The sequence below is a fragment of the Nerophis ophidion genome, linkage group LG06, assembly GCF_033978795.1.
Source record: "Nerophis ophidion isolate RoL-2023_Sa linkage group LG06, RoL_Noph_v1.0, whole genome shotgun sequence".
NCBI classification, from domain to species: Eukaryota; Metazoa; Chordata; class Actinopteri; order Syngnathiformes; family Syngnathidae; genus Nerophis; species Nerophis ophidion.
Window position 1 is genome coordinate 3,681,157 of NC_084616.1, and position 26,551 is coordinate 3,707,707.

The 26,551-nt window shown below is 42.2% G+C and overlaps 1 protein-coding gene and 1 long non-coding RNA gene across 2 annotated transcripts in view; both read left to right on the top strand.

The window, feature by feature from the left end:
• Positions 1-26,551, top strand: part of LOC133554093 (uncharacterized) — a 261,586-nt gene that overhangs the window by 177,321 nt on the left and 57,714 nt on the right. The window lies entirely within an intron of this gene.
• The window catches only part of LOC133554092 (vitamin D3 receptor A), a 197,647-nt gene that overhangs the window by 113,382 nt on the left and 57,714 nt on the right, over positions 1-26,551 (top strand). The window contains exons 3-4 of the mRNA XM_061902481.1: positions 3,800-3,947; positions 13,260-13,390. Of these exons, the coding sequence (XP_061758465.1) occupies positions 3,802-3,947; positions 13,260-13,390 (277 nt within the window). The 5' untranslated portion in view covers positions 3,800-3,801. The remainder of the gene's footprint in view (positions 1-3,799; positions 3,948-13,259; positions 13,391-26,551) is intronic.

Genomic DNA, 26,551 nt, shown 5'->3' on the forward strand with positions numbered 1-26,551 from the left:
CTCCTGATGGGTGCTGGTTAGCGCCTTGCATGGCAGCTCCCTCCATCGGCGTGTGAATGGGTAAATGTGGAAGTAGTGTCAAAGCGCTTTGAGTACCTTGAAGGTAGAAAAGCGCTATACAAGTACAACCCATTTATCATTTAATTTTTGTCAACATGTGATAGCAGGGACCCTGCCATTCAAAACTAGACTGCTGAATTACTAATGATTAATATAACTATACAAGTACAACCCATTTATCATTTATTTATTTGTTATCATTGATATATAAACTATCAGACTGCGTGGTCGGTAGTAGTGGCTTTCAGTAGGTCTTTAAGGGCATATCCAACAATTGCGACAATGACTTTTCAACTAAGTTTCGTTTTTTTAATCATTTCTGCTGGGGGTGTGCCTCTGCATTTTTTCAACGCAAAAACTGTGCCTCGGCTCGAAAAAGGTTGAAAAACACTGTTGTGTGTTGTGTTTTTTGGTTGATTGAGTCTATAAACAAATCATCGGCAGTCACCCGAAACGAGTATGATGGTCCTCCTGGTAGGAGGATTTCTGTGCGTGACTTTTTTTAACGTGGGGAGACTGGTGCACAGAGAGTCACCACACCATCCTTGACAGAACCGGGTCAGGGTCCAGTGGCGTGGAGTCCAAGACGACTTGGGACCATTTTCTGCTGCAGCCTTCATCCGCATTGCAGCCGTTGTGACGCACCATAGGGTTAGCAATCATCCTCCGCCTGTTCCACCGTCGAAGTCTTGGGTTGTTATTTCCCCACAACTGGGCCCATATGGATGTGGGGGTGCCTTCTTCTGCCATTGCAGCCATTGTGGTGGTTCTTACTTACATCTACCGTCTTCCGCCTGCTCCACCGTTGAGGTCTTCACCGTATCCTTGGCTAAGGGGGCAGTCAGGTACTAGGCCTTTGCCAAGGGCCACCTGAGGTAACAGTAGTAAAGGGGTTAACCTCCTAGTGCCCCAAGACCCCATAGAGGAGCCTCCACTGCCGGATGCACGCCCAGGACATATAAAGAAATAGGGATGGATGGTCAACAACGTCTAACAAATTGCTGGCTATTTATTGGATGAATTCAATGAGTTTTTTTCCAAGTAATGAAAGCAAGCACAGAGGACTAATTGTCCGTCCGTGTTTAGTTTGAGTCCATGTACTGTATGTCCTGGTTTGACATGGATCAGCAGAGGCTGTGATGCATGTGTGCTGTAGCCTTGCAGCCACGTGACCACTTAGCACGCCAACTTCCTCGCGTGAATCCCCCTCCTCGCTTCTGCCCTCGTTTGGCCGTCTTCCCCTCACATGGCTCCTCCCTCTCTCGCGGGCGCAAATTATTTATGTTGTTGTCGACATGTCAGGATTGTTTAATGTAACCGCAGCTTTACGTCTGCCAGGGGCTCGCATTTGAAGATTTTAACCCTCCATATCAGGGCTGTCCAGACTTTTTGCACCATTTTGATACTTTTAATTTTTCAAAACCAAAACCAATACAATTTATAGATTTTAATACATCTCAAGTGTTGGTCCCGGGACCTGGAATGGTCTGTCATATTTTTTATTTAAAAAAAGTCATGTACTAATTTAAAATATAAATAAAAAAATAACGCTTAAACACCTAGATCAGGGGTGTCCAAAGTGCGGTCTGAGGGCCATTTGCGGCCCGCAGCTAATTGTTTACCGGCCCGCCACACATTCTGGAAATGCTGTTGCAAAAATAAAAAAGAACATTAGAAACATTGGAATGAGGGGAAAACTAACGAGAAAAAGTTGCAATGTTGACACAAAGCTGCCATGCAGGCAGTTCTTTTTTTCTTTTGTCTTTATTTTAACATGTAAAAAACATCTTTACCATGAATTGATCAACGTGGACTTAAACAAGTTGAAAAACTTATTGGGGTGTTACTATTTAGTGGTCAATTGTACGGAGTATGTACTGTACTGGGCTTCACGGTGGCAGAGGGGTTAGTGCGTCTGCCTCACAATACGAAGGTCCTGCAGTCCTGGGTTCAAATCCAGGCTCCGGATCTTTTTGTGTGGAGTTTGCATGTTCTCCCCGTGAATGCGTGGGTTCCCTCCGGGTACTCCGGCTTCCTCCCACCTCCAAAGACATGCACCTGGGGATAGGCCCCTCCCACCTCCAAAGACATGCACCTGGGGATAGGCCCCTCCCACCTCCAAAGACATGCACCCGGGGATAGGCCCCTCCCACCTCCAAAGACATGCACCTGGGGATAGGCCCCTCCCACCTCCAAAGACATGCACCCGGGGATAGGCCCCTCCCACCTCCAAAGACATGCACCTGGGGATAGGCCCCTCCCACCTCCAAAGACATGCACCTGGGGATAGGCCCCTCCCACCTACAAAGACATGCACCTGGGGATAGGCCCCTCCCACCTCCAAAGACATGCACCTGGGGATAGGCCCCTCCCACCTACAAAGACATGCAGCTGGGGATAGGCCCCTCCCACCTCCAAAGACATGCACCTGGGGATAGGTTGATTGGCAACACTAAATGGTCCCTAGTGTGTGAATGTGAGTGTGAATGTTGTCTGTCTATCTGTGTTGGCCCTGTGATGAGGTGGCGACTTGTCCAGGGTGTACCCCGCCTTCCGCCCGATTTTAGATGAGATAGGCGCCTGCGCCCCCAAAAGGGAATAAGCGGTAGAAAATGGATGGATGGATGTACTGTGCAATATACTGATAAAAGTTTCAATCAATTATTTATTTTTTAATTTTTTTGCCATTGCTCTAAAACAAATAATTACAAAATAAATCCATGTTATAATGAATTATTTTCAAAGCTCCAATTAGTTCAAAAATTTCACTTTAAAATGTTTTATGTGGTAAATATTGCATATATTGTGCAGTTGCCATATAAAAACAAAGTTTTCTTTGACAAAAATGTAAAATCGACAAATATATCTGAAGTTGATCTTGTAACTTAAGTGTTGAAAGTTAAAAAATCATTTTTTTTTATTTATTTATTTTTTTCCCCTTTGTCATGAAAAAGGGACGTTTTTGTCATGAAAAAGGGAGTTTTTTGTGGTTGGTGCACTAATTGTAAGTGTATTTTGTGTTTTTTATGTTGATTTAATTAAAAAACTAATTTTTATTTTTTTTAAATAAAAATGTATAAAAATTTCCGAGCCGGCGGTAATGCTAAGCATGCGCTAATTATTTTACGAAACAAGTTTGACCCGGCAGTAATTCTAGGCAGGTGCATACTATATAGCCGGCGGCAATTCAAGGAAATACTGTATTATTATTTTATTTGAGCAATGACAACTTTAAATAAAAAATAAAAAATACAGCCTGCATGCAAGCTTTGTATTGTTAATCATCTTGTTTGTTACATTTCCCCTGTTTTCTCTTTTATTCTTCTTCTTGGTTTTCCTTTTTTTTTTTTTTTGACAGTATTTGTAAAATGTGCCACTGTGCGCCACACTTTGGAGACCCCTGCTCTCTGTCTTTACAAACAATCCAAACAGATCAATCATCAAGACTTACAATTTTTCACAAGGTATTGTGTGTTTACACCTGCCACCTATGACTCATTCATGCAATAGCAGCTCGTGTTAGTGAGAAACTGCCACTTGCTATAAATATGCTAATAGCCCAGCACCTGTTTAGTTTTTTCTTAAAAGAGGACACCAACATAGTACCTGACCAGGCACATGCTTACATTTCCCCCCACGAACACACATTGGGAGGTTAGTGGCAGGGATACGCTCGCCTTTATCGGACCGCGAATGTCTCTGAACCGATATTCTTTGTCTCTCCTTTTGGTTTCCACAGTGATGGAGCCCATGACGGTTACTACGTCGGTGGCGGGACCGGACGAGTTCGACCGCAACGTCCCCCGGATATGTGGGGTGTGTGGCGACAAGGCCACCGGCTTCCACTTCAACGCCATGACCTGTGAGGGCTGCAAGGGCTTCTTCAGGTTAGTGGGACTGTGACGCTTCCGTGGTCTACCCTAAATGAGTCCCACGTTTTGATATCGGTACCAAAATGTCATTTGATACTTTTTAAAATAAAGGGGACCGCAAAAAAGTCATTAATGTCTTTATTTTAACATACAATCTTACACCAGGGGTCACCAACGCGGGCACCAGGTCGCCCGTAAGGACCAGATGAGTCGCCCGCTGGCCTGTTCTAAAAATAGCTCAAATAGCAGCACTTACCAGTGAGCTGCCTCTATTTTTTAAATTTTATTTATTTACTAGCAAGCTGGTTTTAATTCTAAAAGAGACTAAACTCAAATAGTATTTGAAAATCCAAGAAAATATTTTAAAGATTTGGTCTTCACTTGTTTAAAAAAATTCATTTATTTTTTTACTTTTGTGTCTTATAACTTTCAGAAAGACAATTTTAGAGAAAAAAATACAACGTTAAAGATGATTATAGGATTTTTAAACACATATACATTTTTACCTTTTAAAGTATTTCCTCTTCTTTCCTGACAATTTAAATCAATGTTCAAGTATTTTTTATTTTTATTGTAAAGAATAATTAATACATTTTAATTTAATTCTTCATTTTAGCTTGTTTATTCGTCGAAGACTATTTGTGAAATATTTCTTCAAACTTATTATGATTAAAATCAAATAAAAATATCCTGGAAAATCTGTAGAATCAAATTTAAATGTTATTTTAAAGTCTTTTGAATTTCTTTTAAAAATTTTATTCTGGAAAATCAAGAAGGAATAATGATTTGTTTTTGTATATATGTAATATAGCTTGGTCCAATTTGTTATATATTCTAACAAAGTGCAGATTGGATTTTAACCTATTTAGAACATGTCATCAAAATTCTAAAATTAATCTTAATCAGGAAAAATTACTAATGTTCCATACATTTTTTTTTTTTTTTTTCAAAAAGATTCAAATTAGCTAGTTTTATAAATAATCAATCAATCAATCAATCAATCAATGTTTATTTATATAGCCCCAAATCACAAATGTCTCAAAGGACTGCACAAATCATTACGACTACGACATCCTCGGAAGAACCCACAAAAGGGCAAGGAAAACTCACACCCAGTGGGCAGGGAGAATTCACATCCAGTGGGACGCCAGTGACAATGCTGACTATGAGAAACCTTGGAGAGGACCTCAGATGTGGGCAACCCCCCCCTCTAGGGGACCGAAAGCAATGGATGTGGAGCGGGTCTAACATGATACTGTGAAAGTTCAATCCATAGTGGCTCCAACACAGCCGCGAGAGTTCAGTTCAAAGCGGATCCAAGACAGCAGCGAGAGTCCCGTCCACAGGAAACCATCTCAAGCGGATCAGCAGCGTAGAGATGTCCCCAACCGATACAGGCGAGCGGTCCATCCTGGGTTCCGACGAGCGGTCCATCCTTTAAGTGTGTATCAAACTGGTAGCCCTTCGCATGAATCAGTACCCAAGAAGTAGCTCTTGCTTTCAAAAAGGTTGCTGACCCCTGCATTATAGCAATCAATCAATAAATCAAAGTTTGTTTACATAGCTGGTAAACACAAGTGTCTCTGCACGTTACCTTAACACAGTGTTCTTCAACCACTGTTCCGCCGCACACTAGTGTGCTGTCAGATACAGTTTGGTGTGCCTTGGGACATTACCGCATTTTTCGGATTATAAATCGCTCCGGCCGAAAATGCATAATAAAGAAGGGAAAAAACATATAAGGCGCACTGGAGTATATGTCACATTTTTGTGGAAATGTATTTGATAAAATCCAACACCAAGAATAAAGATTTGAAAGGCAATTTAAAATAAATAAAGAATAGTGAACACCAGGCTGAATAAGTGTAGGTTATATGAGGCATAAATAACCAACTGCTATGTTAACCTAACATATTATGGTAAGAGTCATTCAAAAAACTATAACATATAGAACATGCTATACCTTTACTTCACGGTGGCAGAGGGGTTAGTGCGTCTGCCTCACAATACGAAGGTCCTGCAGTCCTGGGTTCAATCCCAGGCTCGGGATCTTTCTGTGTGGAGTTTGCATGTTCTCCCCGTGAATGCGTGGGTTCCCTCCGGGTACTCCGGCTTCCTCCCACTTCCAAAGACATGCACCTGGGGATAGGCCCTCCCACCTCCAAAGACATGCACCTGGGGATAGGCCCCTCCCACCTCCAAAGACATGCACCTGGGATAGGCCCCTCCCACTTCCAAAGACATGCACCTGGGGATAGGCCCCTCCACCTCCAAAGACATGCACCTGGGGATAAGCCCCTCCCACTTCCAAAGACATGCACCTGGGGATAGGCCCCTCCCACTTCCAAAGACATGCACCTGGGGATAGGCCCCTCCCACCTCCAAAGACATGCACCTGGGGATAGGCCCCTCCCACCTCCAAAGACATGCACCTGGGGATAGGCCCCTCCCACCTCCAAAGACATGCACCTGGGGATAAGCCCCTCCCACCTCCAAAGACATGCACCTGGGGATAGGTTGATTGGCAACACTAAATGGTCCCTAGTGTGTGAATGTGAGTGTGAATGTTGTCTGTCTATCTGTGTCGGCCCTGCGATGAGGGGGCGACTTGTCCAGGGTGTACCCCGCCTTCCGCCCGATTGAAGCTGAGATAGGCGCCAGCGCCCCCCGCGACCCCGTAAGGGACAAGCGGTAGAAAATGGATGGATGGATATAGTTTCATGTTTCTCGCTTACTCCAAACTTTCTTTCTGCTGCTCGTTTTCCGTTTTCTGCTGCATATTTCACTACATCCAGCTTGTAATCTGCACTACATGATTTTCCTTTTCGGTGCCATTTTTTGTTCAGCCCTTCTCAGTTTGTATAAGCTACCGCCAATGTTGAAATGATCCATTTTCATAGGAACGGAAGTAGTAGCAGGTAGCATCTTTTTGTCCATTGTGCACTTCTGCCATGACCCGTGTATGTGTGACGATTGATGATATACGCCCGGTCTCTTACGTAAATGAGATGAATAATGTTTGATATTTTACGGTAATGTATTAGTAATTTCACACATAAGTTGCTCCAGAGTATAAATCGCACTATGAAAAAAACTGCGACTTGTAATCCGAAAAATATGGTATCCAATTTCACATATTTGGGTTAAAGATGTTTGCAAAGCAGTAATTATAGTCTGCAAATGATGTGTTGTTGTTGAGTGTCGGTGCTGTCTCGTGCTGGGCAGAGTAACCCTGTAATACTCTTCTATATCAGTAGGTGGCAGCAGGTAGCTAATTGCTTTGTAGATGTCGGGAACAGTGGGAGGCAGTGTGCAGGTAAAAATATGTCTAATGCTTAAACCAAAAATAAACAAAAGGTGAGTGCCCCTAAGAAAAGGCATTGAAGCTTAGGGAAGGCTATGCAGAACCAAACTAAAACTGAACTGGCTACAAAGTAAACAAAAACAGAATGCTGGACGACAGCAAAGACTTACTGTGGAGCAAAGACGACATCCACAGTGTACATCCCAACATGACATGACAATGTCCCCACAAAGAAGGATAAAAGCAACTGAAATATTCTTGATCGCTAAAACAAAGTAGATGCGGGAAAATGTCGCTCAAAGAAAGACATGAAACTGCCACAGGAAAATAGCAAAAAAAAGAGAAAAAGACACCAAAATAGGAGCTCAAGACAAGAAGTAAAACAGCAACATTAGAGTCAATGGGAGTCGCTCTATTCCGCCTTTACTGGGCTCTTAAAACATTTAAAAGCCTATAACGTTTTATCGACATACTGTAAGTATGTATGGAATGTAGGAACAGGCAGATTAATAGTGACATGTAATATTGTCCTGGGTTCAAATCCAGGCTCGGGATCTTTCTGTGTGGAGTTTGCATGTTCTCCCCGTGAATGCGTGGGTTCCCTCCGGGTACTCCGGCTTCCTCCCACCTCCAAAGACATGCACCTGGGGATAGGTTGATTGGCAACACTAAATGGTCCCTAGTGTGTGAATGTGAGTGTGAATGTTGTCTGTCTATCTGTGTTGGCCCTGCGATGAGGTGGCGACTTGTCCAGGGTGTACCCTGCCTTCCGCCCGATTGTAGCTGAGATAGGCGCCAGCGCCCCCCGCGACCCCGAAAGGGAATACGCGGTAGAAAATGGATGGGATGGATGGATGTAATATTGACCTATTTTGCTCATTTTAAGCATACAACGGCACATTAGTGAAGTGAAGTATATTTATATAGCGCTTTTTTCTAGTGACTCAAAGCGCTTTACATAGTGAAACCCAATATCTAAGTTACATTTAAACCAGTGTGGGTGGCACTGGGAGCAGGTGAGTAAAGTGTCTTGCCCAAGGACACAACGGCAGTGACTAGGTTGGCGGAAGCGGGAGTCGAACCTGCAACCCTCAAGTCGCTGGCACGGCCGCTCTACCAACCGAGCTATGCCGCCACATAAGTTTCACAGACGCATCACATTTGCTTTTCTATTCAACACCAAACACTAAGCATCATGCAGCACTGCCAACACAATAAAACAATCACTTACTGTACAATGTCTACTTTCTGATGGTGTGTTCCCTTTAGATGAAGATTGCATCATAAATTCTCACCAAGGGTTAAAAAAAGGTGCCGTAAAAGAGCATCTTTTCCTGTCAAAGTTGATAAATTTCTTGGTTTATGTCCACAATCTTCTACTATCTAGGTAAGAGGCAGGATTTGAATCTACCATTTCCATATGAGTTGGGAAATTGTGTTAGATGTAAATATAAACAGAATACAATGATTTGCAAATCCTTTTCAAGCCATATTCAGTTGAATATGCTACAAAGACAACATATTTGATGTTCAAACTCATAAACTTTATTTTTTTTTTCAAATATTAATTAACTTAGAATTTCATGGCTGCAACACGTGCCAAAGTAGTTGGGAAAGGGCATGTTCACCACTGTGTTACATCACCTTTTCTTTTACCAACACTCAATAAACGTTTGGGAACTGAGGAAATTGTTGAAGCTTTGAAAGTGGAATTTTTTTCCCATTCTTGTTTTATGTAGAGCTTCAGTCCTTCAACAGTCCGGGGTCTCTGTTGTCGTATTTTACGCTTCATAATGCACCACACATTTTCCATGGGAGACAGGTCTGGACTGTAGGCGGGCCAGAAAAGTACCCGCACTCTTTTTTTACGAAGCCACGCTGTTGTAACACTTGTCTGGCTGAAATAAGCAGGGGCGTCCATGATAACGTTGCTTGGATGACAACATATGCTGTTCCAAAACCTGTATGGAACATTCAGCATTAATGGTGCCTTCACAGATGTGTAAGTTACCCATGCCTTGGGCACTAATACACCCCCATACCATCACACATGCTGGCTTTTCAACTTTGCGCCTATAACAATCCAAATGGTTATTTTCCTCTTTGTTCTGGAGGACACCATGTCCTATGTTTCCAAATACAATTTGAAATGTGGACTCATCAGACCACATAACATCTTTCCACTTTGCATCAGTCCATCTTAGATGAGCTCGGGCCCAGCCAAGCTGGCGGCGTTTCTGGGTGTTGTTGATAAATGGGTTTGGCTTTGCATAGTAGAGTTTTAACTTGCACTTACAGATGTAGCGACCAACTGTAGTTACTGACAGAGGTTTTATGAAGTGTTCCTGAGCCCATGTGGTGATATTCTTTACACACTGATGTCAGTTTTTGATGCAGTACCGCCTGAGGGATCAAAAGTCCGTAATATCATCGTTTACATGCAGTGATTTCTCCAGATTCTCTGAACTTTTTAATGATTTTACGGAGCGTAGATGGTAAAATCCCTAAATTCCTTGCAATAGCTCGTTGAGAAATGTTGTTCTAAAACTGTTCGACAATTTGCTTACAAAGTGGTGACCCTCGCCCCATCCTTGTTTGTGAAGTACTTAGCATTTCATGGAAGCTGCTTTTATAGCCAATCATGGCACCCACCTGTTCCCAATTAGCCTGCACACCTGTGGGATGTTCCAAATAAGTGTTTGATGAGCATTCCTCAACTTTATCAGTATTTATTGCCACCTTTCCCAACTTCTTTGTCACATGTTGCTGGCATCAAATTCTAAAGTTAGTGATTATTTGCAAAATAAAAAATGTTTATGAGTTTGAACATCAAATATGTTGTCTTTGTAGCATATTCAACTGAATATGGCTTGAAAAGGATTTGCAAATCATTGTATTCTGTTTATATTTACATCTAACACAATTTCCCAACTCGTTTGTAGAATGCACTTTCACAAGCTCAGAGGTGATTTAGCAGCTCACTGGCTTAATATTTCAATGTAGCATCATCAGCTAGGCACCGCTAAAAGTAGTTTGTCTGCGTAAATGCTTCTAATAAACATACCATACCCATTTTATTTCTAAAGCTTTTTAGATGTGGGGCGGCATAGCTCGGTTGGTAGAGTGGCCGTGCCAGCAACTTGAGAGTTGCAGGTTCGATTCCCGCTTGTGCCATCCTAGTCACTGCCCGTTGTGTCCCTTGGGCAAGACACTTTACCCACCTGCTCCCAGTGCCACCCACACTGCTTTAAATGTAACTTAGATATTGGGTTTTACTATGGAAAGCCCCTTGAGTCACTAGAGAAAAGCGCTATATGAATATAATTCACTAATTCACAAAATTCACAAAAACAAGCACAGTTGAAGGACAAAGGTCTGTACACCACAAAGAAATAGTGGCAAAGGACAGACTAAAAAGTAACATTTAAAACAGAAGTAAAATACACATTGAAATAGCAAATACAAATCACCCTAAGAACAATTTGTTAGATAAAAAGCAGTTCAAAAGTTAACAACAGATAAAAAAGTTAAAACCAGTTTGAAGTCTCATGCTGGGTTAAAAGCCAGTGAAATACAAATGTGTTTTAAGAAAGGACTTAAAAGTAGCCAAAGAAGGGGCCTGTCTCACATAACAATTTTACTAACACTTGGGGTAATATCCCGATCTTTGTTGTAGTCATTCTGGGCATTTTTTGGATGTTTTTGTAGAGGGCTTTATGGGCAGGATAAAGTACTAGCCGTATTTCGCAACTTAGAATGCATAAAAAAAATTAAAACATGTGTTTTTGTCTTGCATAGGGATTGTGAAAGATAGGCAAAACTCCAAATATAGAGTAGTTCCCCTTTTAAAAAATATTTTATAGCAGAAAAAACATGTTGTGAAATGTCCATCAGTCCGCAAGAATCCCAATCAAATTAGTGAGCAAATAACAATGCTCATTTATTCAAATTTGAATGTGACAATTTATCAAATAAAAATGACTACTTACCTCACCTTTTTACTAACTATAATAATAATAACAATGTATTTATTCAAGCTCATGTTTGATTGCAATGAGCCAACACTACCTGTTTTCTAGAAAGGTCTGTATGTGTTTTTCTGCTCCGGTTCATCAACATGTATTTAAGCTACAAACCCCGTTTTCCATATGAGTTGGGAAATTGTGTTAGATGTAAATATAAAACAGAATACAATGATTTGCAAATCCTTTTCAAGCCATATTCAGTTGAATATGCTACAAAGACAACATATTTGATGTTCAAACTCATAAACTTTTTTTTTTTTGCAAATAATCATCAACTTTAGAATTTGATGCCCAGCAACACGTGACAAAGAAGTTGGGAAAGGTGGCAATGAATACTGATAAAGTTGAGGAATGCTCATCAAACACTTATTTGGAACATCCCACAGGTGTGCAGGCTAATTGGGAACAGGTGGGTGCCATGATTGGCTATAAAAACAGCTTCCCAAAAAATGCTCAGTCTTTCACAAGAAAGGATGGGGCGAGGTACACCCCTTTGTCCACAACAGCGTGAGAAAATAGTCAAACAGTTTAAGAACAACGTTTCTCAAAGTGCAATTGCAAGAAATTTAGGATTTCAACATCTACGATCCATAATATCATCAAAAGGTTCAGAGAATCTGGAGAAATCACTCCAGGTAAGCGGCATGGCCGGAAACCAACATTTAATAACCGTGACCTTCGATCCCTCAGACGGCACTGTATCAAAAACCGACATCAATCTCTAAAGGATATCACCACATGGGCTTCAGAAAACCACTGTCACTAAATACAGTTGGTCGCTACATCTGTAAGTGCAAGTTAAAGCTCTACTATTGAAAGCGAAAGGCATTTATCAACAACATCCAGAAACGCCGCCGGCTTCTCTAAGCCTGAGATCATCTAAGATGCAAAGTGGAAAAGTTTTCTGTGGTCTGACAGAATCCACATTTCAAATTGTTTTGGAAATATTCGACATTGTGTCATCCAGACCAAAGGGGAAGCGAACCATCAGGACTGTTATCGAAGCAAAGTTCAAAAGCCAGCATCTGTGATGGTATTGGGGGTGCATTAGTGCCCAAAGGCATGGGTAACTTATACATCTGTGAAGGCAACATTAATGCTGAAGGTACATACAGGTTTTGGAACAACATATGCTGCCATCTAAGCGCCGTCTTTTTCATGGACGCCCCTGGTTATTTCAGCTAGACAATGCCAAGCCACATTCAGCAAGTGTTACAACAGCGTGGCTTTGTGAAAAAAGAGTGCAGGTACTTTCGTGGCCCGCCTGCAGTCCAGACCTGTCTCCCATGGAAAATGTGTGGCGCATTATGAAGCGTAAAATAGGACAGCGGAGACCCCGGACTGTTGAAGGACTGAAGCTCTACATAAAACAAGAATGGGAAAGAATTCCACTTTCAAAGCTTCAACAATTAGTTTCCTCAGTTCCCAAACGTTTATTGAGTGTTGTTAAAAGAAAAGGTGATGTAACAACCTGGTGAACATGCCCTTTCCCAACTACTTTGGCACGTGTTGCAGCCATGAAATTCTAAGTTACTTATTATTTGCAGAAAAAAAAAAAAGTTTTCCGAGTTTGAACATCAAATATGTTGTCTTTGTAGCATATTCAACTGAATATGGCTTGAAAAGGATTTGCAAATCATTGTATTCTGTTTATATTTACATCTAACACAATTTCCCAACTCATATGGAAACAGGGTTTGTACATCATCAGCCTCAATACTTGTTGCAAGTCCTCCTCCACCATTGTTTTTTACAGCCAAGTGTCTGATTATATTTTGTGATTAATTGTGATTTCATTACAGGGCTGTGATGCATGTTTGTATAGCCTGACTTTATTGTGTATTTGGGAAGGTAAAACAAACAGTAGAATCAACCCTTAAACAGGTTTTAATAGTTATTTAGTGTGCTTCTCAAGCTCTTTTCCCTCCGATGTAATTCAACCGCAGGTAACACATGACTGTTAAAGAGTGTAACCGATCCCGTGTTTGACCCCCGCAGGCGTAGTATGAAGCGTAAAGCCTCCTTCACCTGCCCGTTCAACGGAAGCTGCACCATCACCAAAGACAACCGCCGTCACTGCCAGGCCTGTCGCCTCAAGCGCTGCATCGACATCGGCATGATGAAAGAGTGTGAGTACGCCTCTCCGACTTGTTGACAGGCGCGCCGACACGTCTGCGGGAAGGTTTTTAAAAGAAAATAATCCCCATGAAGTGATTCATGTTGATTGTAGAAGCGATCGCTGTTTAGAGTTTATGCGGCGGTTAATTGGCGGCGGGTTTGTGTGGTTGGGAGGGTTTGGCCAGCAGAAAACTGTGCGGTATTTAAATCAGGGGTATAGCTCGGTTGGTAGAGTGGCCGTGCCAGCAACTTGAGGGTTGCAGGTTCGATTCCCACTTCCGCCATCCTAGTCACTGCCGTTGTGTCCTTGGGCAAGACACTTTACCCACCTGCTCCCAGTGACACCCACACTGGTTTAAATGTAACTTAGATATTGGGTTTCACTATGTAAAGCGCTTTGAGTCACTAGAGAAAAGCGCTATATAAATACAATTCACTTCACTTCACTTATACAGCCATCCATTTTCTACCGCTTGTCCCTGTCAAAGCGCTTTGGGCTCCTTAAAAAGGGTTAAAAATGCGCTATACAAGTACAACCCATTTACTATTTACCATTTATTTTGTATATTTTGGAACATCGGTTGGTAGAGTGGCCGTGCCAGCAACTTGAGGGTTGCAGGTTCGATTCCCGCTTCCACTATCCTAGTCACTGCCGTTGTGTCCTTGGGCAAGACACTTTACCCACCTGCTCCCAGTGCCACCCACACTGCTTTAAATGTAACTTAGATATTGGGTTTCACTATGTAAAGCGCTTTGAGTCACTAGAGAAAAGCGCTATGTAAATATAATTCAGTTCACTTCACACTGAGGGCCGCACATTGAAAAATCAAAGCAAGTGGGGGCCATTTTTATATTTTTTATTTTAAAAACCAACACAATATATGTATAAAGATGATGCATTTCAGCCTCCACTCAGGCTTGATCTCAGGGACCCCAAAGGGTTTTGGTCAAAAAATAATAAAAATATGTCAATATTCAGTATAATTTTTTGCGTGGCGCAGTGGTACAGTGGCCGTGCGCAACCCGAGGGTCCCTTGCTCAACCCCCACCTAGTACCCACCTCGTCACGTCCGTTTTGTCCTGAGCAAGACACTTCACCCTTGCTCCTGATGGGTGCTGGTTAGCGCCTTACATGGCAGCTCCCTCCATCAGTGGGGCGGTATAGCCCGGTTGGTAGAGTGGCCGTGCCAGCAACTTGAAGGTTCCAGGTTCGATTCCCGCTTCCGCCATCCTAGTCACTGCCGTTGTGTCCTTGGGCAAGACACTTTACCCACCTGCTCCCGGTGCCACCCACACTGCTTTAAATGTAACTTAGATATTGGGTGTCACTATGTAAAGCGCTTTGAGTCACTAGAGAAAAGCGCTATATAAATACAATTCACTTCACTTCACTTATACAGCCATCCATTTTCTACCGCTTGTCCCTGTCAAAGCGCTTTGGGCTCCTTAAAAAGGGTTAAAAATGCGCTATACAAGTACAACCCATTTACTATTTACCATTTATTTTGTATATTTTGGAACATCGGTTGGTAGAGCGGCCGTGCCAGCAACTTGAGGGTTGCAGGTTCGATTCCCGATTCCGCCATCCTAGTCACTGCCGTTGTGTCCTTGGGCAAGACACTTTACCCACCTGCTCCCAGTGCCACCCACACTGCTTTAAATGTAACTTAGATATTGGGTTTCACTATGTAAAGCGCTTTGAGTCACTAGAGAAAAGCGCTATATAAATATAATTCACTTCACTTCACACTGAGGGCCGCACATTGAAAAATCAAAGCAAGTGGGGGCCATTTTTACATTTTTGATTTTAAAAACCAATACAATATATGTATAAAGATGATGCATTTCAGCCTCCACTCAGGCTTGATCTCAGGGACCCCAAAGGGTTTTGGTCAAAAAATAATAAAAATATGTCAATATTCAGTATAATTTTTTGCGTGGCGCAGTGGTGCAGTGGCTGTGCGCAACCCGAGGGTCCCTAGTTCAATCCCCACCTAGTACCAACCTCGTCCGTTGTGTCCTGAGCAAGACACTTGCTCCTGATGGGTGCTGGTTAGCGCCTTGCATGGCAGCTCCCTCCATCAGCTCGGTTGGTAGAGTGGCCGTGCCAGCAACTTGAGGGTTGCAGGTTCGATTCCCGCTTCCGCCATCCTAGTCACTGCCGTTATGTCCTTGGGCAAGACACTTTACCCACCTGCTCCCAGTGCCACCCACACTGCTTTAAATGTAACTTAGATATTGGGTTTCACTATGTAAAGTGCTTTGAGTCACTAGAGAAAAGCGCTATGTAAATATAATTCACTTCACTTCACACTGAGGGCTGCACATTGAAAAATCAAAGCAAGTGGGGGCCATTTTTATATTTTTTATTTTAAAAACCAACACAATATATGTATAAAAATGATGCATTTCAGCCTCCACTCAGGCTTAATCTCAGGGACCCCAAAGGGTTTTGGTCAAAAAAAATAATAAAAATGTGTCAATATTCGGTATAATTTTTTGTGTGGCGCAGTGGTGCAGTGGCTGTGCGCAACCCGAGGGTCCCTAGTTCAATCCCCACCTAGTACCAACCTCGTCCGTTGTGTCCTGAGCAAGACACTTCACCCTTGATCCTGATGGGTGCTGGTTAGCGCCTTGCATGGCAGCTCCCTCCATCAGTGCTCGGTTGGTAGAGTGGCCGTGCCAGCAACTTGAGGGTTGCAGGTTTGATTCCCGCTTCCGCCATCCTAGTCACTGCCGTTGTGTCCTTGGGCAAGACACTTTACCCACCTGCTCCCAGTGCCACCCACACTGCTTCTACTGTAACTTAGATATTGGGTTTCACTATGTAAAGCGCTTTGAGTCACTAGAGAAAAGCGCTATATAAATATATTTCACTTCACTTCACACTTCACAAACTTTATCCACTGAGGGCCGCACATTGAAAAATCAAAGCAAGTGGGGGCCATTTTTATATTTTCTATTTTAAAAACCAATACAATATATGTATAAAAATGATGCATTTCAGCCTCCACTCAGGCTTGATATCAGGGACCCCAAAGGGTTCTGGTCAAAAAAATAATAAAAATGTGTCAATATTCAGAATCATTTTTTGCGTGGTGCAGGGACCAATCTTTTAATGCTAGACACGGGGAGACCCCAAAATAATACGTTACAGTAATCGAGACGAGGCGTAACAAACGCATGGATAATGATCTCAGCGTCTTTGGTGGACAAAATGGAGCGAATTTTAGCGAAATTACGGAGATGAAAGAAGGCCGTTTTATATAAGTTTTTACGTTTAAAAACGTTTTCAATTGTATTTTTAAAATGTGCCGTGTGGCCGTTAAAAAATGGCCCCCGGGCCGCACTTTGGACATCCCTGATTTAATCTAATAGTTTTGTACTTTCAGAGGAATCAATAGAATTAGACGGATGTGATTAGGTCCAAGGAGAGGGACAATAGTAGCGATGCATTAGAAGGGCCTTAACATATGACTCAAGTGAAGGAGGAGCCTTATGTAACCGAGCTGAGCCGTACGTAATAAGTTTATAACTGGCAACAAGTCACATAAAGGAACCACAGTAAAGTGTGCTCGGACCAGATCGCCAACAATGGCCCTCTTGTCTTTCTTTCATTTTTTCCACTCGCTGTATGGCTAACAAGCTTAGCAACAGTGGGACCTACAGTATATTATGTGATTGAAGTCAGTCTCTTGAGAAAGGCCTCCTGTTAGGACTCTGCTCCGGAGTGATGCTTTGCTGCAGCATCGGGATTTCTTTGCACCCCGTTCTGTTTTAGCTTCTTTAACTTGCGGAGTGAACGGATTGATCAGAGAGTATGGGGTATCGGACTGTCTGATAGTGGCGGTCCACTCCCTGTACGATCAGTGCCAGAACTTGGTCCGCATTGCCGGCGGTAACTCGGAGCCGTTTCCAGTGAGGGTTGGACTCCGCCAAGGCTGCCCTTTGTCACCCATTCTGTTCATAACTTTTATGGGCAGAATTTCTAGGCGCAGTCAGGGTGTTGAGGGGTTCCGGTTTGGTCTCTGCTTTTTGCAAATGATGTGGTCCTGATGGCTTCATCTGGCAAGGATCTTCAGCTCTCACTGGATCGGTTTGCAGCCGAGTGTGAAGCGACCGGAATGAGAATCAGCACCTCCAAGTCCGAATCCGTGGTTCTCACCCGGAAAAGGGTGGAGTGCCATCTCCAGGTTGGGGAGGGGACTCTACCCCAAGTGGAGGAGTTCAAGTACCTAGGAGTCTTGTTCACAAGTGGGGGAAGAGTGGATGGTGAGATCGACAGGCGGATCGGTGCGGCGTCTTCAGTAATGCGGACGCTGTATCGATCCGTTGTGGTGAAGAAGGAGCTGAGCCGGAAGGCAAAGCTCTCAATTTACCGCTCGATCTACGTTCCCATCCTCACCTATCAATCAATGTTTACTTATATAGCCCTAAATCACTAGTGTCTCAAAGGGCTGCACAAACCACCACGACATCCTCGGTAGGCCCACATAAGGGCAAGGAAAACTCACACCCAGTGGGACGTCGGTGACAATAATGACTATGAGAACCTTGGAGAGGAGGAAAGCAATGGATGCCGAGCGGGTCTAACATGATACTGTGAAAGTTCAATCCATAATGGATCCAACACAGTCGCGAGAGTCCAGTCCAAAGCGAATCCAACACAGCAGCGAGAGTCCCGTTCACAGCGGAGCGAGCAGGAAACCATCCCAAGCGGAGGCGGATCAGCAGCGCAGAGATGTCCCCAGCCGATACACAGGCAAGCAGTACATGGCCACCGGATCGGACCGGACCCCCTCCACAGGGGAGAGTGGGACATAGAAGAAAAAGAAAATGGTCATGAGCTTTGGGTTATGACCGAAAGGACAAGATCACGGGTACAAGCGGCCCAAATGAGTTTCTTACACCGGGTGGCGGGTCTCTCCCTTAGAGATAGGGTGAGGAGCTCAAAGTAAAGCCGCTGCTCCTCCATATCGAGAGGAGCCCGATGAGGTGATTCGGGCATCTGATCAGGATGCCACCTGAACGCCTCCCTCGGGAGGTGTTTAGGGCACGTCCAACCGGTAGGAGGCCACGGGGAAGACCCAGGACACGTTGGAAAGACTATGTCTCTTGGCTGGCCTGGGAATGCCTCGGGATCCCCCGGGAAGAGCTGGACAAAGTAGCTGGGGAGAGGAAAGTCTGGGGTCCCCTGCTTAGGCTGCTGCCCCCGTGACCCGATCTCGGATAAGCGGAAGAAGATGGATGGACGGATGTTACGTGTACGTGTACCCTGAAAAAAATGATTAGATGATGACGTGCATTGTCATACATCACACCTTAAATCATGATACTTAATTTTGACTTGCGCAGCACATACCGTAAACGGAAGTAGAAGACAAAGAAACAGTGACTTCCACTGTGAACAAACATGCTATCACGTTATTTGTCAATTTTTCCTTTTGTTTGCTACTTTTGTTTTACCTTTGTTTTTGAAATTGAGCTGTTCTGTGCCCTCCATGTTGTGATACAACTTCGTTTCGACAATTTGTGCACATGGAGTAGTTAGCACTCGGAATAGCTCGTTAAAGGGGAACATTATCACAATTTCAAAAGGGTTGAAAACAATAAGTCAGTTCCCAGTGGCTTGTTGTATTTTTTTGAAGTGTTTTTCAAAATTTTACCGGTTTCGGAATATCCCTAAATAAAGCTTTAAAGTGCCTTATTTTCGCTATCTTCGAAACCACTATCCATGTCCCTGTGACGTCACACAGTGCTGCCAATGTAAACAAACAATGGGAATACCACAGCAAGATATAGCGACATTAGCTCGGATTCAGACTAGGGATGCACCGATTAATCGGTAACCGAATATATTCGGCCGAATATGGCAAAAAAAAGCCACATTCGGCCTTCGGTGGAATGAGTTAAAAACAAGGCCGAATAGTGGCGTGTGACGCAATTTTTTGACGCGGTGACGTTGGGATATGTTGTGTACCTGTATAAGTGTATGAGGTTACAAGCACACACTTATTGAGATTTAGTGGGGCCTCTGTTTACATTATTAGCATGTTGTGTAGGCTACCTGTATAAGTGTATGAGGTTACAAGTACACACTTATTGAGATTTAGTGGGGCCTCTGTTTACATTATTAGCCTGTTGTGTAGGCTACCTGTATAAGTGTATGAGGTTACAAGTACACACTTACTGAGATTTAGTGGGGCCTCTGTTTACATTATTAGCCTGTTGTGTAGGCTACATTGGCCGAGAGTGGAGTCGGCTGTCTTGGTTGCTTTGTTGGGTCTGCTTCTGTCTCTGGCCATCCTCCCTCCTCCCCAGCGGACGATGGCGTGGAACACCGCAGAGGCCATCACAGTGTATATGTTTATTTTACTTTTTATTCATAGGTGTATTTAGAAGTGTCTGGTTGTATCTGCTGCTTTAATGTCTTTAATGTCCTCTGTGTTCTTTGATGTTTCCCTCTTACACACATGTAAGACGGATGTGTACTATGGCTATGAGTTGTTGTTTTTTTCCCTTGGCCTCAGTCTGCACCCCCACTCCAGGGCCCAGGCTAAGACCGATTTTTTTAATTTTTTATTTTAATATTCTATTCTTTCCCCCCCCCCCCCGTTTACATGTATGTCATCTTTTTGTAAGGCGATCCTGTTCTGTCTCCCTGTAATGTTTGTCTGATCTTGAATGGGATTGTGCTGAAAATTGTAATTTTCCCGAAGGAACTCTCCTGACGGAATAAATAAAGTACTATCTAATCTAATCTATCTACCTGTATAAGTGTATGAGGTTACAAGCACACACTTAATTGAGATTTACTTGAGCCTTCTGTTTACATTATTAGCATATCTACTGTGGCTAAGCAGACTTTTGCCAAAAAGACAATAATTCATTTGTTGTGGGTTTATCCACTTTAATGCATTTTTTTTTTTTTGGGGAATGCATGTTTTGTGTGAAGGCCTAATATAAATGAAAAACTTTGTGCTTTTTTTGAAAAGCAAAGGGTACTGGAATATTAAAAAAATGTCAATATTCAATAAAAAAAATACTTTATTTGAAAAACATGTCTAAATATTTTTCTAGGCTATTTATGCAATATAAAAAAAATTGTGAAAAACTGCATTCATTATTTGGTATTCGGCCTTCGGCCAAGCGTTTAAATTTTATTCGGCTTCGGCTACAAATTTTCATTTTGGTGCATCCCTAATTCAGACGGATTTCAGCGGCTTAAGCGATTCAACAGATTACGCATGTATTGAAACAGATGGTTGGAGTATGAAAGTATTGAAGAAGAATCAGTTCATTTCTTACGCCAAATATTTTTGGAAGTTTATTTCATTGCTAAACTACAAGTTGACAGATTTAGTAAAGCCAGTCAAGGGCAATGGAGCTTACTGTTAGTTCTTTTTGGGTGGTTTTGTCGCATTCAAAGTGGAACTCCCATGAAGTTCTCCCTGTTCAGGCGACCATGTTGTAATTAGTCACTTTACAAACTGTAAACTGTTCTCTGGCCAAGAGCTTTGGGTTTGCTCAAAATGTTTCTGTGACGATTTGGTTGCAAAGTAATGGCTAAACAATGGCGCTTGTGGTGCTCAGTCTTGGCTTAAGCTGGACCGCCTGGAATAGCAGCTTTGACGTTGCGGGCCAAAACCCTGGCCAAACGCTGCCTATTCACCATCGGCTTTTTTCATGCCGCACAATTGGATGTCCTCGCCACAAGGAGTGGCCCTGAGTGCACCGCTGGCATGGGGGCAAATTTGGACGGGCACCCAAAGCCTAATTAATGAGGGCAGGTTAAAAGAGATGCTAAACCAAATAAGCTTAGTGGCTGGATTCTTTCAGAGGCCTTTTTTTTTTTCAGTGCACTATGTTGCCAAACTGTTGGTGTTCTTGTTTTTCGACATGGACCGCATCACGGGGGTTATGTAAGGCCGCTCCTGTGGTTGCAGTCCAGAGTGCAATCATTCAAAAGCCACTTCAAACATGCTTGTTTACAGACTCCAGGCAAATGACCAACGTTCAGCAAAAATAGCATCACCTGAGCGGTAGATAATTACCACCCCTGCCTGCTTATTGGTCATTTCACTGTTTGTCTTTATTTTCTGGGGACAAGATATTAATGTGTAACATGTACCACCAGGGTCATCAAGGCTGTGCCCGCGGGCACCAGGTCGCCCGTAAGGACCAGATGAGTCGCCCGCTGGCCTGTTCTAAAAATAGCTCAAATAGCAGCACTTACCAGTGAGCTGCCTCAAATTTTTGAATTTTATTTATTTCGCTTTATTTATCTCGCTTTGCTCGACATTTTTAATTCTAAGAAAGACAAAACTCATAGAATTTGAAAATCCAAGGAAATATTTTAAAGACTTGGTCTTCACTTGTTTAAATAAATTCATTTATTTTTTTTAACTTTGCTTCTTATAACTTTCAGAAAGACAATTTTAGAGAAAAAATACAACCTTAAAAATTATTTTAAGATTTTTAAAAACATATACCTTTTTACCTCGGTTGGTGGAGCGGCTGTGCCAGCAACTTGAGGGTTGCAGGTTCGATTCCCGCTTCCGCCATCCTAGTCACTGCCGTTGTGTCCTTAGGCAAGACACTTTACCCACCTGCTCCCAGTGCCACCCACACTGCTTTAAATGTAACTTAGATATTGGGTTTCACTATGTAAAGCGCTTTGAGTCACTAGAGAAAAAGCTCTATATAAATATAATTCGCACTCTTCTTTCCTGACAATTTAAATCAATGTTCAAGTACATTTATTTTTTTTATTGTAAAGAACAATAAATAAATTTCAATTTAATTCTTCATTTTAGCTTCTGTTTTTCCGACAAAGAATATTTGTGAAATATTTCTTCAAACTTATGATTAAAATAAATAAAAAAATATTCTGGCAAATCTGTAGAATCAAATTCAAATCTTATTTTGACGTTTTTTGAATTTCTTTTAACATTTTTGCTCTGGAAAATCTAGAAAAAATAATGATTTGTCTTTGTTAGAAATATAGCTTGGTCCAATTTGTTATATATTCTAACAAAGTGCAGATTGGATTTTAACCTATTTAAAACATGCCATCAAAATTCTAAAATTAATCCTAAATTAGAAAAATTACTAATGATGTTCCAAAAATTATTTTTTTAATTTTTTCCAAAAGATTCGAATTAGCTAGTTTTTCTCTTCTTTTTTTCAGTAGAATTTTGAATTTTAAAGAGTCAAAATTGAAGATAAACTGTGTTTCAAAATTTAATTGTCATTTTTTTCGTGTTTTCTCCTCTTTTAAACCGCTTAATTAAGTGTTTTTTTCATCATTTATTCTCTACAAAAAACCTTCCGTAAAAGGAAAAAAAATGTACGACAAATAACAGACAGAAATACAATTTATTTAAGTGTGTATCAAACTGGTAACCCTTCGCATTAATCAGTACCCAAGAATAGCTCTTGCTTTCAAAAAGGTTGCTGACCCCTGCTGTATACTCCTAATCTGTCATTTTAATAGTACTCCAGTTGCACATTAACCTAAACAAATGAGGTTCAAATGAATGTCAAAACTACGGACGATGCTTTTAGCTGCCAAACAGTCGTACTGGACTGTCCACATCAGATCTGTGTCCCGTGGCTCCGGGCCCTGCTCTTTTTTGGCAGTGGTGGTCAGTCTGGCAGTCACGCTGTCTGTCTACAGTAGTTGAGCACATCCTGGGTAATCGGTCACCGTGGCCAAGAATCAACAGGGATAATACAAGCTGAGGCATTTGGTGGTCAAAGGGCCTCTGTGGTATTTGCCTTGGTAGGGGAGAGAACAGGGTTGGTAGTTAGACCTTTTACCTCCAGTGGGAATTGCTCATCATGAACACATTTCAGTATAGTCAGTCCTAAAATAAATTGAAGCTTTAGGTGAAGGTCTGAAATTTGTGCCCCCTCTCGTTTTCCAACTTGTTGTAACAGAGTGGACTAAATGATCAAAGACACTCTGACAACAAACCTATTTACGGGGATGGTTTCGCTAGTGATGGGTCTGCTAGGGATGGAATTATAAATAATATTAATGATAACCACAGTAAAACTCCCAAAGGTTAATATGGAATAAAACAAACATGTTTACTTGACCCTCTTCCTGGGAAACTGATCAAGGAGCTCTTTGTATTATTATCCCGGTAACAGTTCGAGATGCTACCTCAGTAGAAGCATTTAAGTCTCATCTTAAAACTCATCTGTATACTCTAGCCTTTAAATAGACCTCCTTTTTAGACCAGTTGATCTGCCGCTTCTTTTCTTTCTCCTATGTCCCCCCCCTCCCTTGTGGAGGGGGTCCGGTCCGATGACCATGGATGAAGTACTGACTGTCCAGAGTCGAGACCCAGGATGGACCGCTCGCCTGTATCGGTTGGGGACATCTCTACGCTGCTGATCCGCTTGAGATGGTTTCCTGTGGACGGGACTCTCGCTGCTGTCTTGGAGCCACTATGGATTGAACTTTCACAGTATCATGTTAGACCCGCTCGACATCCATTGCTTTCGGTCCCCTAGAGGGGGGGGGGTCGCCCACATCTGAGGTCCTCTCCAAGGTTTCTCATAGTCAGCATTGTCACTGGCGTCCCACTGGATGTGAATTCTCCCTGCCCACTGGGTGTGAGTTTTCCTTGCCCTTTTGTGGGTTCTTCCGAGGATGTTGTAGTCGTAATGATTTGTGCAATCCTTTGAGACATTTGTGATTTGGGGCTATATAAATAAACATTGATTGATTGATTGATTAGGTCCATCAGTGCTAAATATTATAAACCTATCACTTTCCTCGGGCACTGTTCCCCTAGCATTCAAAAAAGCAGTTATTCATCCTCTCCTTAAAAGACCTAACCTGGATCCTGACCTAAAGGATAAAATACCGACCATTGTCTCACCTTCCCTTTTTTTCAAAAATCCTTCTCAAAAAATTGTTGCGTAGCAGTTAAATGAACACTTAGCGTCTAACAATCTATGTGAAACCTTTCAATCCGGTTTCAGGGCAAATCACTCGACTGAGACAGCCCTCGCAAAAATGACTAATGATCTATTGCTAACGATGGATTCTGGTGCGTCATCTATGTTGCTGCTCCTCGATCTTAGCGCTGCTTTCGATACCGTCGATCATAATATTTTATTAGAGCGTATCAAAACACGAATTGGTATGTCAGACTTAGCCCTGTCTTGGTTTAACTCTTATCTTACTGACAGGATGGAGTGTGTCTCCCATAACAATGTGACCTCGGACTATGTTAAGGTAACGTGTGGAGTTCCCCTGGGTTCGGTCCTTGGCCCTGCACTATTTAGCATCTACATGCTGCCGCTAGGTAACATCATACGCAAATACGGTGTTAGCTTTCACTGTTATGCTGATGACACCCAACTCTACATGCCCCTAAAGCTGACCAACACGCCGGATTGTAGTCAGTTGGAAGCGTGTCTTAATGAAATTAAACAATGGATGTCCGCTAACTTTTTGCAACTCAACACCCAAAAAACAGAAATGCTGATTATCGGTCCTGCTAGACACCGACCTCTATTTAATAATACAACTCTAACATTTGACAACCAAACAATTAAACAAGGTGACTCGGTAAAGAATCTGGGTATTATCTTCCACCCAACTCTCTCCTTTGAGTCACACATTAAAAGCGTTACTAAAACGGCCTTCTTTCATCTCCGTAATATCGCTAAAATTCGCTCCATTCTGTCCACTAAAGACGCTGAGATCATTATCCATGCGTTTGTTACGTCTCGCCTCGATTACTGTAACGTATTATTTTGGGGTCTCCCCATGTCTAGCATTAAAAGATTACAGTTGGTCCAAAATGCGGCTGCTAGACTTTTGACAAGAACAAGAAAGTTTGATCACATTACGCCTGTACTGTATATATCTTTATATACATATATACATACATGTATACCTATACTGTATATACCTATACATACATATATACCTATACTGTATATACCTTTATATACATACATATATACCTATACTGTATATACCTTTTATATACATATATACATACATATATACCTATACTGTACATACCTTTATATACATATATACATACATATATACCTATACTGTATATACCTATATATACATACATATATACCTATACTGTATATACCTTTATATACATATATACATACATATATACCTATACTGTATATACCTTTTATATACATACATATATACCTATACTGTACATACCTTTATATACATATATACATACATATATACCTATACTGTATATACCTTTATATACATATATACATACATATATACCTATACTGTATATACCTTTATATACATATATACATACATATATACCTATACTAGCTCACCTGCACTGGCTTCCTGTGCACTTAAGATGTGACTTTAAGGTTTTACTACTTACGTATAAAATACTACACGGTCTAGCTCCATCCTATCTTGCCGATTGTATTGTACCATATGTCCCGGCAAGAAATCTGCGTTCAAAGGACTCCGGCTTATTAGTGATTCCCAAAGCCCAAAAAAAGTCTGTTTTCATTTCGGGCTCCAGTACTCTGGAATGCCCTCCCGGTAACAGTTCGAGATGCCACCTCAGTAGAAGCATTTAAGTCTCATCTTAAAACTAATTTGTATACTCTAGCCTTTAAATAGACTCCCTTTTTAGACCAGTTGATCTGCCGTTTCTTTTCTTTTTCTTCTATGTCCCACTCTCCCTTGTGGAGGGGGTCCGGTCCGATCCGGTGGCCATGTACTGCTTGCCTGTGTATCGGCTGGGGACATCTCTGGGCTGCTGATCCGCCTCCGCTTGGGATGGTTTCCTGCTGGCTCCGCTGTGAGCGGGACTCTCGCTGCTGTGTTGGATCCGCTTTGGACTGGACTCTTGCGACTGTGTTGGATCCATTATGGATTGAACTTTCACAGTATCATGTTAGACCCGCTCGACATCCATTGCTTTAGTCCTCTCCAAGGTTCTCATAGTCATCATTGTCACCGACGTCCCACTGGGTGTGAGTTTTCCTTGCCCTTATGTGGGCCTACCGAGGATGTCGTAGTGGTTTGTGTTGTGGTTTGTGCAGCCCTTTGAGACACTAGTGATTTAGGGCTATATAAGTATGTTTTAAAGTTGTCGTTTGCCTGCATATCGTAAAAACAACCGTCCGACATTCTTTAT